This window comes from Physella acuta, unplaced genomic scaffold, assembly GCF_028476545.2.
Source record: "Physella acuta isolate Inbredline_101_S28 unplaced genomic scaffold, ASM2847654v3 ptg000841l, whole genome shotgun sequence".
In the NCBI taxonomy this organism is placed as follows: Eukaryota; Metazoa; Mollusca; class Gastropoda; family Physidae; genus Physella; species Physella acuta.
In genome coordinates this window covers 103,101-119,096 of record NW_026732358.1, presented here as the reverse complement: position 1 = coordinate 119,096, position 15,996 = coordinate 103,101, and the positions used below count along the sequence as shown (strand labels likewise).

The following is a 15,996-nucleotide window of genomic DNA, read 5'->3' as shown; positions in this document are numbered from 1 at the left end:
ACACCACACATAACACCACACATAACACCACAAGATCTTACTATCTTCTTCTTCTTCAGCCTCCTGTACTGGCAGAACAGACACCTCACACCACTCGTTCTGGAAGAGGAAGTTGAAATTGGCGCCAGGTGTGTTGAAATGTGTGCTGGGGTGGCCACCACTGATGTCTGCTGTCTGACCTGGAACATCATCACCTTTATAAGTTCTACAGTAGTAGCTTACACCTGCTAGGTAGGGCAAGGGAGGGTTTTAACCTTCTAATAGACACAATACAGTGAAAACATTACAGCCAGGAATTTTTTTTTTATCAGGAATGCTAGAAAGCTATTCACAGTTACTAACAATAATATAGAAATGTTCTAGTGTAAATCTTTTTCTATGCTACGCAAGACAAATGAAGCCTAACAAAAGAGTCCGTGCAGAAAAATCTAAAAAGGAGAATAATAATTTTTAAATAGTGTGCAGTGTTATTGAAAAGCAAGTAATTATAAAAGTTGATTATTTGGATTAGAGCATCTATATACATAATTCTCTTCTGGGAGATGGGGGGGGGGTGTAGGGTAGGGGTTGGGGAAATGATGGTAGGGGTAGGGGTTGGGGGAAAGGAGGGTGGGAGTAGTATCGCTCTTAACGACCTACTGATAGTGTTTTAAAGCAAATATTTTCAGTGGCAGCATTGGTACTGTCGAATTCACAAATTATGAATTACTGAAAAGTAGAAAATAAAACAACTAAATAGTGGCATATAATATGCCGCGGGTCGGTTCGTTCATTTTATTCGGGTTATTTGTAAATATTTTCAGTAGCTAAAATTTTAGTAAAAGCCAAGTTTTTTTTCTTGTGCCCACATCGTAGTGTAAACAAACAAGGCTTAACTAGGTCATACTATTGTTCTATGGTATAAATAGCTTGGAATTGCCAAAATGGAGACAAAGAATTTTATTTTAATTTTTCACGCATTAAAAAACTTTTCCTAATTCCATTGAAAAAATTAATTACTGGAAGAGAGGGGGCAAAAACTAAAGGTGTTCTCTAGCCAATCAAAGTTTACAAAAGAGAAATGTTAAGTTGAAACATGGGTGCATGGAAATAAAAATATAAAGAGAAATAATATTTTCATGCTCTCTGCAGTTGCAAATTTAATACAACACTGATTCTTACATTTTTCAGCTCATTTCAATATTTAACTTTATATGCTAATGCCAGAAGTATTATAAGTAATGCAGCAACTTTTGAAAAACAAACTGATTGAGAACTGTTTTTAAAAAATATTTAAAAGCTTTGATTGGCTAAATTAAAAAACTATTAAAATGTATTGGTTAAAGAAAAAACAATGAAAGCCTATTGACTGAGAGCAGCGTCTAACCTGCTTTAACCAGCTTCTGTGGGATGTAGTACAGGTAGAAGCCGTAGATGAACTTGTGTTTACTGTGGCCGGAGCAGTGGAGGATCAGCTGGTCATCCATCAGTCTCTGAGGGGGAAAACACAGATAACAACTACAGCAGCAGTTCAGTAATGCTGACCAGAGGGCAAACTACAACTCACTGTCATGACTTAAGTCATCTAAGGGTCAAGTCTGGACACAGCTAGAACAGATACAAACAAAACTCCACAAAGAACCCAGCCTCACCTGAAACAGAGCCACAGCCTGGGCAATGGTCTCCGCGCCCTGGATGCTGCGTCTGCACCACTCGACAGCCTCGGCTGAGATGAAAGTGTTGACAGGAAGTCCAGCTTGTGTCTGGATCAAACTCAGGCCATGCCTGCAGGGAGCAGACGCACACAGAAATTGGTTTAGGAAACATTGTTACTCGCACTTTGTTCATTAACAGACTATATTACTTCAATTATCAAAAAAATGTATTTGTTTCAAAAGTTCAAAACTGTAACTAGAGTAAAAGCTTGTAACAAATTAATGTGCTTTAAATATTTTTTAAAGAGCATAAAAACAAATATTTTTAACTAACAAGCCAAGCTTTTAAAGCGTATTTAGCTGGCTCTATCTATAAATCTGAATGAATAATTTTCCTATCATGTTCCCTATTCAGTGTAAACAAATTTGTGAATTTACTCACACAGGATCCACCAGAGCTTCAATGATCTTCATGGCTGGGGATGCAACATTCAACTTCTCTTCCTTCTCCTTGCTTCTGGCAACATACAACAACAGTGATAGAAACATGTACATTCTCATACAACAAACATGGTAGAAACATGTACATTCTCATACAACAAACATGGTAGAAACATGTACATTCTCATACAACAAACATGGTAGAAACATGTACATTCTCATACAACAAACATGGTAGAAACATGTACATTCTCATACAACAAACATGGTAGAAACATGTACATTCTCATACAACAAACATGGTAGATATATATAAATTTTCATACAACAAACAGCCTCTTTCTGATTAAACATTTAATCTGATCCTTCACTTAACCTCTCATACAGTAGTTGACCCAACCAACACAACTTGACCACAAGAATGGACCTACCCCTCGTGCTCAGACTTTCTGGGGCTGGAGTCCCCAGCAGCTGTGGGTGAGTTGGATGCCTCAGCTTTTGACTTCCTCTGTGTCCTCTTGAGCTTGTTCATGGTCTCCAGGAATTTGATGAACCCATTGATCAACAGCTTCAGCTCCTTGCTGCTCTTCTCTTCATAGATATCACACCTGGGGACAAATGTTTCAAACTAATGTACAGAACAGACAAACTGGACAAATGTACAGAACAAACTGGACAAATGTACAGAACAAACTGGACAAATGTACAGAACAAACTGGACAAATGTACAGAACAAACTGGACAAATGTACAGAACAAACTGGACAAATGTACAGAACAAACTTGACAAATGTACAGAACAGAATACTTGTGTGAATGAAAATAGGTTTTTTTTTTCTTTTCCTTTTTGGCACTGATTCTTGAACAAAAATTCACATCAAACTCTTTGAACACAGGTTAAAACAGATCAGACACACACGATAAGATAAACAGATGAGAAAACCATGATGACATACCTCTCTGTTTCTTTCTCACAAATCTTCTTGGTGGCCACGTTATTGGATGGCAGGAGGAAGAATCTTGACCGCCAGTATTTCAAGGGCTACAAATTAAACAAGGTGGGTAAAAGTGTCAAATTTAACAAATTCTTTCTTGTTGCGATGGCTGAAGCTCCAGTTTCAAAGCCTGGTCTAGCCTGGTCAAGTCAATTGGCAGATTTAAAAGTTTCTATCAATAATACCAAGGTCTCAGTCTCCAGTGTACCAATGTACAGGACACCTTTACTGATACAAGAACCTCAACCTTTACAGACACTAATGATCTCAACCCTTACATCAACAATACCAACCTTACACCAACGAGCCAAACTTGATCCTCATGAGCCCAAATCGGACACCCCATGAGCCTAAATATGACCCCCATGAGCCCAACCCTGACCACCAAAGACCCCAACCCTTGCACCAAAGACCCCAACCCTTGCACCAAAGACCCCATGCCACCCCTTACACACCAAAGAGCCCAACCCTATCCCCCCACCATGAACCTCACACCAAAGAGCCCAACCCTGCCCCCCATGCCCCAACCCTTACACACCAAAGAGCCCAACCCCCCCCCCCCCCACCATGAGCCTTACATCAATGAGCCCGTGCTCCCAGTCCCCCTGGGTACAGATGTACTGGTCCAGATGGTTCCAGTTGTAGTTCTCCAGCTGTTCACTGGAGAAGTTGGTCCAGGACACGTCATAGCTGTACGAGTCTGGGGCCTGGAACCTGTACTTGTAGTTGTAGCTCAGCTGGGGCTGGGGGTGCCTGCAAGTAGTAGGGTCATGGGGTCAAGGACAGTCACATGGTCCAGGACACGTCATAGCTGTACGAGTCTGGGGCCTGGAACCTGTACTTGTAGTTGTAGCTCAGCTGGGGCTGGGGGTGCCTGCAAGTAGTAGGGTCATGGGGTCAAGGACAGTCACATGGTCCAGGACACGTCATAGCTGTACGAGTCTGGGGCCTGGAACCTGTACTTGTAGTTGTAGCTCAGCTGGGGCTGGGGGTGCCTGCAAGTAGTAGGGTCATGGGGTCAAGGGCAACCATGGGGTCAAGGACAGGCATGGGGTCAAGGACTGTCAAGGGCGGTCATTGTGTCAAGGACGGTCATGGGTCAAGGATGGTCATGGGGTCAAGGACAGTCATCGGGTCAAGGGCAGTCATGGGGTCAAGGACAGTCACTGGATCAAAGATAGTTTAGAGCATTAGCTAAAAAAAATTTAACTTGTTACAGAATTTTTTTTAAATCAATGATCACCTGGGCCAGTAACGAGTGACACTGATGGTCTGCCCCTGCATGGTCAGCTTGTGGTAGATCCTCCCTATACTCATGTAATATTCCTCCTGGTCAAGGGGGGGGGGGGGGGAGGGCAGAAGGTAGCGTTAATAAGCATCAGTTTTTAAATTTTGTTTAAGATGTTTAGCTAAACCTCTCTTTATATTACAAAAACATTCAAACAAAAGTAAACAGAAATGATGTATCTAAAACATTTGAAACAAAAGTGAACAGAAATGATGTCTCTAATACATTCCTACAGATGTAAACAAAATGATGTATCAGCCTAATTGAATGTGTATCCTTACATCAGGTTCCTTCTTGATTGCCCTCATGAACTGGGTAGAGCCTGCAGCTATAGCAGAAGTCTCCGACTGCTGGACAGATTTTTTCTTTTTGATCAGTTGAAAACCCTAACAGTTGAAGAAAACTTTCAATTAAATTTTGTGTCACAGAAACAAGGATAAACTGTTGGCCTAATTAGTTTAATTAGCTGTTCAGTTTCTTGTAACATTTCTTCCACTACATAAACTAATGTACATAGTTAATTGACTATAAGATACTAAATTCTATGGCACATTCAATCAAATAAAATGAACAACAGCAGATGAAGATAAATTGTATTTAGAATAGCTAGATGAGCTCCATAAAGACCTACCTGGCCAAGACGCTGTGAGATTAGCTCCATGAAGACCTGATGGTTAGTCAAAGGTTGCCGCCTGTACACAAAGAGCGTCTTGTCTTCACACGTGGGGGACCTGTCATCAACAGAGCTGACATTTACCACAGTGACAACACTGCTACACACTTCACACACCCACACCTCCCCAGGGTGGCCAAGGGAAAAGGTCAATATCCTTCTCCCTTGGTCACTCGGAGAGGACGTGCCAGATTTTTACCTGGTTTTCATAGGACAACCAGAATTTCCTTAACTATGATGAAAACTGGATTCATGGACACAGTTAAATTATGTTAGCAATTGATAATCAATACTTAATTTGTAATTTCAGTGGTTCTAAAAAAATTACTAAAATATTTAATAACTAGTACCTAGGCCATAAAGCCCAAATAATTATAACATCACCAGTACCTAGGCCCAAATCTCAGTTATAAAATCACCAGTACCTCGGCCATGAAGCCCAAATCTCAATTATAAAATCACCAGTACCTCGGCCATGACGCCCAAATCTCAGCATTGACATACTCTGGCAGCAAGGCGTACTCAGAGACAAAGTAATCAAACTGGATGCTCCTGCGATCAGGGAAATAATCTGTTGTGACAGGCAGGGAGGCGGGGATGGTCAGGGACTTCCAGTCAACAGCTGAAAGAGAAGGTCAAAGTTCACATCAATATAGATTTAAAAGCTGGGCTTGAGAAAAACAACTACTGCCACCTCAAAACAAAATTAGGTATAGTTACTACAAATTTTACAATCTTCTGTACAAATTGTAAGTAGTGTCATGCACTTTCCCTCCTAAAGTGGAAATAATGGCTATATGCTTAAAACAGATCCTAGATATGTTCTTAGCATTATGATATCATTCAGGCAAATTTAAAATCAATCAAAGATTAAAAGCTGGTATAAATCAAATTATAATATATTAGGACACTAATCATCTGAAAAAATGAACTCTGTAATCAAATTATCAGCTGTTGATAAACCATTTCTTCCACTACTAATGAATGCTGCTAAAGTTATCAGGAAACTAAAGTATTTAACAACTGCTCAGTTATTTTAAGGAACCTAAATCAATAATACAAAAATATAAGATGCATCCTTAAGTTTTCTTCCAAAACAAAAAAATTAATCTTTGACATAAATGAAAGCTAATTTTTGGAACTCCTGTAATTAAGATTTAATTAAGTTTTGTTTTTGTTTTTCAATTTTATTTTATTTTGAAGAAAACCTAAGGCCAAACCGTTTTAAACGGCCATCATAAAAAAAAGTGCGGAAAATATTTAAACAGTGTAATGAATAATATGTAACCATAACAAATCATGTGAATGTCCAAATCATAGGGGTAACCCAACAAAGTTACAATTCCACCAACAAAAACTACACACTACAGCAGCAAACTACACACTACACACTAAATACATAGGTACCACTGTGTTAGCTTATTATTTTTATATTTCTAACTAATGACAAGCACTAAAAAAATCTGGCATGACTCTTGTTCAGGTAGTTTGAGGATGCAATGTATTTGGGGCCAGTTCTAGACTAACAATAGGGAATTTAAAGTGGTTAACTTGATTCAGTGGCGCTTATTGTGGGAATATCATTGCTCTTAGACTGCTTCTCATTTTTCCAACTTCAATTTGCATTTCAATAGTAGTTAATATTAAAAATATTACTTTAATAACAATATAAACAAAAGTCACATAAGAATCAATTTACAAGTACAAAATCTTTAATGTCAAAAGATGAGTTAAATGCCAATCATAGCTTAAAAGTCTCAAAGAAGTAACTTGGTCTACCTATGAATACTTTATACAAGGGGTTGATTTTCTCTGATCAATTTGATACTTATACAATGTTTTACTGTAAAGAATATCTTGATATTAAATAGCCTGAGATGGCATGGGTGAATTTATGTTACCACAACAACTAGTGTTGTTAGTCACACCAAACTACAACAACATACACATTTCTCAGTGCTTAGCACATTAGTCACACCAAACTACAGCAACATACACATTTCTCAGTGCTGAGCACATAGTCACACCAAACTACAACAACATACACATTTCTCAGTGTTTCAACAGACACTAGTCCTTACACTGGAGTTGTATCAGTAGGACTAAAAGTTAGTCAAAGCTCATTCAATAGGCCACTACAACTCACACAAAACACAAAATTGATTCTAAATACAACCAGCAGCTACCTTGCCTGTGCCATTACTTACCAAAACAGCTGTAGCAAGACTAATTAATTGATACATAGTGACAAGCTACTAACATGGAATCTATCAGAGTAAGGTCTGACTTCTACCATCACTGTCCAACTACATACATGATAAAATGGGCTAACTTTAGTGCAAATAAAAATCTAAATAACGACCATACCCCATGTTAAAACTAAATAATGACAAAACCCCATGTTAAATCTAAATAATGACCATACCCCATGTTAAAACTAAATAATGACCATACCCCATGTTAAAAATTAACATGTATTCATACCAAAAAAAAATAGTATGCAGTCCCCTCCCCATGCCAACCAGGTTAAATCCCTTAACACAATGTGCGCAGATTACAACACCAGTTCATCAAAGTCATTTTTGTTTCAAGTGGTGTGCACACTGAACATAATCATATGGTATATTGGATGTTTGTTTTTATATACAATGATGGAGGTGTCACTACACATAGTTTGTTTACGGCATGCCCACAATATTTCCTTAACTGTACTCTGAATTCATGCCCTTGTGAACACCAACAGATCTAAAGGAAACATTTTCATGAAAGCTTCAACACTGTTACCAGCAATCATGGAAAAATTTCACCTCTCACAAACATGTATAAAATCTACAGTCTTTACTAGTAACAAAAATGAAAGAGCTTATGTATTAATAGTCAAATTACCTAGAAAATAATATTTCAACCAAATTATGTAGGAAAAGTTCTAGTTCTACATAACTAGGCTCAACTTGAAATACAACTATATCTAAAAAATCAAATAATGATTTCTCTATTTTTGAAAGGTGATGAATAAAACATTCTGGTGCTGAATACAAGGAAATGAAAGTAAGGGCAGCAACTAACATGAAAAACAATACAACTCAAATCTCTAACACCAGTACAAGAACTTAAAAACTACTGGGTTAATATCCCATATCACTTGATGAGTAAATAAAATAGGAGCAATGTTTATATACTTTGTGTAAGTTTCAATATTAGTCACTGTGAACTTAAAATCTTGGATATATTGTTATACACTAGTAACACAGAAATAACCAACTAAAGATTGTAACTAAAAATACTTGGTTAGATGTGTATATATGGTGGTATGCATATAGCAAAGTACACTACTGACCCAAGCAAAGAAAACATTGAAAAGTGCAAAGAAAGTGATGTCTATGCAAGCAACAACTATTAGCCTACATCTTTGGTTTGGGTGGTAATTAATTATACTTTCTAATCAAAGTATATTTTTAGTTAACTTATAAAGTGCAAATAAGCAATGTATAGAACAGGCATCATCCAATTAAGTTTAAAAAATTTATTTTTAAATTTTTCTAAAGCTTAAAGTGCATAACTTATTAATTTTTTTGGATAATTTAAAAGCATAAAATATTGTGCTAATTTCATTATTCTGACAAACTGCACAAAATGTGAATAAAAATGGAAACCAAAGATGTGAAGGCCAGAGAGAGAGTGCCCAGCTACACAGGAGCGAACTAGAACACAGAACTACACGTGTAAGCCACATGGCCGGTGGAAACAAAGACTCTCTTACTCAGACCCTCCACAAACATATTGGATTGGATATCTCCACTAAATATAGATTTTGTCAGCCTTGACCCCTCCTTGTGCTGGAGGTCAGGGTCTAAAGGCCGCCAGTCATAGCCTGCAGAAGAGTTAAATATCCAAAAAGGTAAAAAAGACAGTGTTTGAAGTACAAAGTAGTGATAAATCAATTATGTTTATGAAATAATCTAAATTTTTTTTAATGAGAGAAGTACAAAGCAAAAATAAATAATTTCAGTATATCTATTAAATTATCTAAATTATTTAAAGGCTAAATTAAAAGTAGAGATAAATCATTTCAGTATGTTTATGAAACTATCGAAATCATTTGAAATTACAAAAAAATCTCAGCTACACCTGAATGAATATTACCATTACAAAATTTACAGATTTCTAAACACTGAAAATACTCGTATATTTTTTTAGCTGTACAAGCCTACCAATTCAAAAATCACAAATTAAAAAAGCAAATTCAAGGTTCTGTTAGTCAAACCAGAAAATTAATTTGTACTTCATTATGCGGGGGGGGGGGGGGGATATGTTACAAGCAAAACAAAAATTACTTCAGAGCTTGTTTTTTGAAAATCTCAAATCAAGTTAGTTCGTCAGGCTATTTTAACCTTTTTATTAGTGCATAATTTATTTCATTAGGTCCATTAGGCGTTGTTTTTATTGGGTTTTTTTTTACAATAAGTAAATTGTTATTTTGTAAAAAAAACTTCAGATACTTTTTAAAAGTTTCACAAAGAAAATTTTAAGTTTAAAAACACTAAAAAATCATTATTTTTAACATTCAATTAATTGAATGTAAGTACTTCACTTGCAAACATGTACTGTGCACTTATTTTAATCATCAGGCTGCATGTAACATTGTATCCTGCCTTAGAGCCCCAACTAGGATTGAATTAAACAATATGGCTGCCCAAACTGCAGGAGCCAAGATATTAGCATATCATGCACCTCAAGCTTGTTACACAGGCATTGTGGGAAGAAAGTGGGAGAAACTTCTGGATAATTAGTCCATCATCAAATTCACCAATGCCAGTGAAACACCTAACACTAAATGAAAGTCAGGACCTGTATTTATTTCTAAAAAAAATTAAATTGTAATTAATTAAGCATGTTTAAAAAAAATATTGCACTCAGAATTGTCCTCTTATGGTTTAACAGAAAGTAAAGAGTAGAATGAAACTAGTATAAGTTGGACTCAGAGGGTTAATTTTACATTTTAAATATGTGAAAATCTTTACCATAGCTTTTAATTAGATTGACTGAAAAGCTAAGTTCTATTTTAAAAAATTGTTTTTTTTTTCCTTTTATTCTGCAGGAATTTTATGGTTTCTTATTCCAGATACACTCCTGATTCAATTTTTTAAACTAAGTTCAACATTTACTTAACAGGGGAGACGATTTACAGTCAATCATTCCATTTAGTTAACATGGGAGATAATGCAAGAGATGGGAAGGTTTACAAGGGGATAACAAGGTTGAATGAAGCTGAGCAAGTAACATACAACAAAAAGTATTCTCTCTGATTATTTGAATCAAGGAAATTAGCATCAAGTAAACTAGCAGGTAGTGGTGTCTGGGTAATTTATTATCTATTTTTATCAGTGAATTAAAGCCATACAAATACTATTCAAAATTTCAATTGAGTTGATCTTCAAATCCTTGGGTATATTAGGAGTAGATAGTTTTTTTGAAAATATGCCATTTTACGTATTTTAAGTAGTTTCATTAAACTGTAATGCTACTTATTTAGATTAAAACTGATTGAAAGGGCTACAACCATGCATACAGCACAATCACCATCTACCATGCTATATGTATGTTCTACAACAACTTTGTGATATTAATACATGATCCTGTGTGAGAGAAGACGAACCTCTACATCACAAACTGCAGTGACATAATGTTTCAAGCTCATCCAGTTAGCACCATCCTTACTTTACATCTACATTTATACTGTTATTTACTTCATTTATCCAATTTTCTTTTATTCCAATTTTTTTTTTTATATAAATTAAGATTAACTGGTAGTGAATAAACTACATTTGGGCCTTCATATCCCAATATTTAAGTTGACTAAAGCTAGAGCCCCTAGCATTAAGATTAACTGGTAGTGAATAAACTACATTTGGGCCTTCATCTCCCAATATTTAAACTGTGTTAGGGATAGTTGATTAAAGCTAGAGCCCCTAGCATTAAGATTAACTGCTAGTTTATAAACTACATTTGGACTTTCCCAATATTTAAACTGTGTTAGGGATAGTTGATTAAAGCTAGAGCCCCTTCCATTAAGATTAACTGCTAGTTTATAAAGTACATTTGGACCTTCATATCCCAATATTAAGTTGACTAAAGCTAGAGCCCCTAGCATTATGATTAACTGCTAGTTTATAAACTACATTTGAACCTTCATATCCCAATATTTAAGTTGACTAAAGCTAGAGCCCCTAGCATTATGATTAACTGCTAGTTTATAAACTACATTTGGACCTTCATATCCCAATATTTAAGTTGACTAAAGCTAGAGCCCCTAGCATTATGATTAACTGCTAGTTACTACATTTGGACCTTCATATCCCAATATTTAAGTTGACTAAAGCTAGAGCCCCTAGCATTAAGATTAACTGCTAATTTATAAAGTACATTTGGACCTTCATATCCCAATATTTAAGTTGACTAAAGCTAGAGCCCCTAGCATTAAGATTAACTGCTAGTTACTACATTTGGACCTTCATATCCCAATATTTAAGTTGACTAAAGCTAGAGCCCCTAGCATTAAGATTAGCTGCTAATTTATAAAGTACATTTGGACCTTCATATCCCAATATTTAAGTTAACTAAAGCTAGAGCCCCTAGCATTAAGATTAAAATAGTAAACTGACCTGTGGTCATATCTGGAGACCAGCACTGGTCACTGTCAGCCTTTACAGATCCAAACAGGTTGGACTTGGAGGTAAAGGAAGACCTGGAGCTTTGCTGGCGTCTTAAGGATCCTGGGTTGTAAACACATTTAAAATAAAAAGATAAAAATATATATAGATATATGGCCATGCAAAGCAAGACAAAATGTTTGTAACAAGATAATGGCCCTATATAGCAAGATAATGTTCGTTTGGGAAAAGTCTGATTGTAACGAAATAATGTCCCTTTATAAAGAAGGAAATGTCCCCAAAATGCATCAGTTTGTACTTACCAGCAAATTCTATCTGACTTCTTCGGCCAGCTGGGGATTCAGCTAAGCTGGTGGCACTAGACAAATATTTATTTGTTACAGTTAGGAGTTAAACATTTGATGATAGGTGGCGCTAGACAAATATTTATTTGTTACAGTTAGTAGTCATGACAAGCATTTGATGATAGGTGGCGCTAGAGAAATATTTATTTGTTACAGTTAGGAGTCATGACAAGCATTTGATGATAGGTGGCGCTAGAGAAATATTTATTTGTTACAGTTAGGAGTCATGACAAGCATTTGATGATATTTAGGTAAAAAAATAATGAAGACAATCATCTGATGGTAATATGATACAACTTAACTTATTTTATAACTCAAGCTAATCCTTCATTAACCCATGAAAAAACAATGTAATGAGTGCTTCAATGTGTCAGTTACTTCCATATGTTACAGTAGCTGTTATGCCCCTTGAGTTAATGAGTAAAGAGTTATCCCCGTATTGTAGTGGAGTTATTACCCTTCAGTATCACTTCAGCTACTTACCACTGACTTAGTTGATCAATGTCCTGATTCCTTCTGTCTCGTCTCCCACTATAGGTGATACTTAACATAGGGCTCTGTCAGAGAAAGATAAATTAACATAGGGCTCTGTCAGATAAAGATAAATTAACATAGGGCTCTGTCAGAGAAAGATAAAAAAACATAGGGCTCTGTCAGATAAAGATAAATTAATATTGGGCTCTGTCAGATAAAGATAAATTAACAAAGGGCTCTGTCAGGAAAAGATAAATTAACATAGGGCTCTGTCAGATAAAGATAAAATAAAATAGGGCTCTGTCAGAGAAAGATAAATTAACAAAGGGCTCTGTCAGGAAAAGATAAATTAACATAGGGCTCTGTCAGATAAAGATAAAATAAAATAGGGCTCTGTCAGAGAAAGATAAAATAAAATAGGGCTCTGTCAGAGAAAGATAAATTAACATAGGGCTCTGTCAGGAAAAGATAAATTAACATAGGGCTCTGTCAGATAAAGATAAATTAATATTGGGCTCTGTCAGGAAAAGATAAATTAACATAGGGCTCTGTCAGATAAAGATAAATTAACATAGGGCTCTGTCAGATAAAGATAAATTAACATAGGACTCTGTCAGGAAAAGATAAATTAACATAGGGCTCTGTCAGATAAAGATAAAATAAAATAGGGCTCTGTCAGATAAAGATAAAATAACATAGGGCTCTGTCAGATAAAGATAAATTAACATAGGGCTCTGTCAGGAAAAGATAAATTAACATAGGGCTTTGTCAGATAAAGATAAAATAACGTAGGGCTCTGTCAGATAAAGATAAAATAACATAGGGCTCTGTCAGGAAAAGATAAAATAACATAGGGCTCTGTCAGATAAAGATAAAATAACAAAAGGCTCTGTCAGACAAAGATAAAATAACATAGGGCTCTGTCAGATAAAGATAAAATAACAAAAGGCTGCGTCAGACAAAGATAAAATAACATAGGGCTCTGTCAGATAAAGATAAAATAACAAAAGGCTCTGTCAGACAGATAAAAGATGTTAGTACAGCAATATGTTAGACAGACAAAAGATGGTACTTATCAGAATATGAATATTTAAAATGATAATGTCAGAAACACAACAACCTTTAAAATCAGCATAAAGAATTGTCTTACAACACCTCCACAGGTAGACATACATCAGACAGACATAGAACATATTCTCAGGTAGACACACATCCAACAGACATACAACAACTTTACAGGTAGACATCCATCAGACAGACATACAACATATTCTCAGGTAGACAAACATCCAACAGACATACAACTTTACAGGTAGATATACATCAGACAGACATAGAACATATTCTCAGGTAGACACACATCCAACAGACATACATCAACTTTACAGGTAGATATACATCAGACAGACATAGAACATATTCTCAGGTAGACACACATCCAACAGACATACATCAACTTTACAGGTAGATATACATCAGATAGACATACGACATATTCTCAGGTAGACACACATCCAACAGACATACAACAACTTTACAGGTAGACATGTATTTGAACCCACCTGCTGAGACTCCCTGTCTGACCAAGGGAAGTCATCATGTTCTGGGTGCTGGACGGAGTGGACATGTCGAGCTTGTATAGCCACACCTTTGTGGTCTAAAAATAAACAGTCACATCACTGTAATCTCATTGGTTCTACACATTTTCACACGACAACAAATTAAGAATTTAAAAAATAGTGGAGCTTGTTTAAAATAATAATCATTAAATTAAATTTATTTTATTTTAAAATATGGATAACACCTTTAAGACGATAACAATCTTAGTAAAAGTTAAAATGTCGAGAAAAAAACAGTTGAATTACCAACTGGGAAAGCATGAACCCATCTCCTGCGATTACTGGTCATTTTAAACTGAAGTCTGGACGGTGCAAATGGATTAATCAGTGCCCTGCGTGGTCTATAGTAGCGGAGATTCCTTGAGTGACCAACTGGTGACCCAGCGCTGCCCACCACTGGCCGTGGATGGACTAGCTCACCTTCTGACGAATCATAGGACACTCTGCTAATTGACCTCTCTGGGGTCAATGAAGAAAAATAAGTTACACAGCTTTATCAAATATATTGAGGTTAAAATTAAAATGTCAAGTTGAATGAGAGGTGGGAAAACAGATTTTGATTAATAGGAAATTGTAGCTATTGTGCTTCTATTATAATCTAAAAAGATTTCTCTGATCAACAACTAACACGTTATACACTTCCTTAAAATTAAGAAATTTAAGTAATGAATTTTCTCTATATTAAGGAAATCCAGTAAATGCTGGACTCTGCCATCATGAAAAAAGCTGAATGACTTAAACATTCCTGTTTGCTTGGGTTAGAGTTATGTGTTAAACTAAACCCAGCTAGTTGCTACCATCCACTCCTTACCTTGGATGGGGAAACAGCTGAATGACATGGACATGTCATCATGTGACTGCCAGGGATTGACATCCACTCCTTACCTTGGATGGGGAAACAGCTGAATGACATGGACATGTCATCGTGTGACTGCCAGGGATTGACATCCATTCCTTACCTTGGATGGGGAAACAGCTGAATGACATGGACATGTCATCATGAGCTGCCAGGGACTGACATCCACTCCTTACCTTGGATGGGGAAACAGCTGAATGACATGGACATGTCATCGTGTGACTGCCAGGGATTGACATCCACTCCTTACCTTGGATGGGGAAACAGCTGAATGACATGGACATGTCATCATGTGAGCTGCCAGGGATTGACATGCCATATGACGAATCTTTCTCTGGCCTGCCATTCCTGAACTGTGAGACCTCATCAGACTGGTGCCTCTGGCGTGGCTGCAGGTTCTGTTTGGCTTCAGCAAATGTTTTAGGCATCTCATACTGGGAGTTCCCTTTGGTGGAGCTAGGCAAAAAATTTTAGTGAATGTTTTAGGCATCTCATACTGGGAGTTCCCTTGGAGCTAGGCAAAAGATTTTAGTGAATGTTTTAGGCATTTCATACTGGGAGTTCCCTTTGGTGGAACTAGCAAAATAATGTAATCAATGATACATCTGTTACGTAATTTTTGCTTATCAAGGATTGAACACGAGTTAAATTTATTGACAAATTTTAAATGTACTTATTTTAAGGTTAAAAAATGTATCTTTAATACATCAACTTGCATGAAATAATATGGGTACGTTATGAGCAATTCCACACATCAAAGGAATGATCAGTTTTTAGGCACCATTTTTTTTTTAACTTACAATGTTCGAAGCAAAGTCCTAGAAGGTAATTTAAACACATTCAAGTCATATTCATCATAGTCCACAAATGGGATGTTGTCATCATTGGATGTGTTGTTTTTGGGGGGTAAAACATCTGCAACAAAAGTTTTCTCATGGCTAAAACATCTTACAAAATCTAAACTGATGATGATACTAAGGAGAAAGGAAAGAGAGTTATCAA

The 15,996-nt window shown here is 36.3% G+C and overlaps 1 protein-coding gene across 1 annotated transcript in view; it reads right to left on the bottom strand.

Annotated features, from left to right (window-relative positions):
- Positions 1 to 15,996, bottom strand: part of LOC131951968 (GATOR complex protein Iml1) — a 30,456-nt gene that overhangs the window by 6,905 nt on the left and 7,555 nt on the right. The window contains exons 17-35 of the mRNA XM_059314437.1: positions 15,795 to 15,909; positions 15,245 to 15,450; positions 14,385 to 14,597; positions 14,082 to 14,176; positions 12,529 to 12,602; positions 12,004 to 12,059; positions 11,693 to 11,803; positions 8,791 to 8,901; positions 5,499 to 5,652; positions 4,989 to 5,088; positions 4,639 to 4,743; positions 4,313 to 4,398; positions 3,648 to 3,822; positions 3,031 to 3,116; positions 2,507 to 2,683; positions 2,077 to 2,151; positions 1,632 to 1,764; positions 1,367 to 1,472; positions 15 to 179 (exon numbers count right to left, since the gene is read on the bottom strand). Coding sequence (XP_059170420.1) covers positions 15 to 179; positions 1,367 to 1,472; positions 1,632 to 1,764; positions 2,077 to 2,151; positions 2,507 to 2,683; positions 3,031 to 3,116; positions 3,648 to 3,822; positions 4,313 to 4,398; positions 4,639 to 4,743; positions 4,989 to 5,088; positions 5,499 to 5,652; positions 8,791 to 8,901; positions 11,693 to 11,803; positions 12,004 to 12,059; positions 12,529 to 12,602; positions 14,082 to 14,176; positions 14,385 to 14,597; positions 15,245 to 15,450; positions 15,795 to 15,909 — 2,343 coding nt within the window. The remainder of the gene's footprint in view (positions 1 to 14; positions 180 to 1,366; positions 1,473 to 1,631; positions 1,765 to 2,076; positions 2,152 to 2,506; positions 2,684 to 3,030; positions 3,117 to 3,647; positions 3,823 to 4,312; positions 4,399 to 4,638; positions 4,744 to 4,988; positions 5,089 to 5,498; positions 5,653 to 8,790; positions 8,902 to 11,692; positions 11,804 to 12,003; positions 12,060 to 12,528; positions 12,603 to 14,081; positions 14,177 to 14,384; positions 14,598 to 15,244; positions 15,451 to 15,794; positions 15,910 to 15,996) is intronic.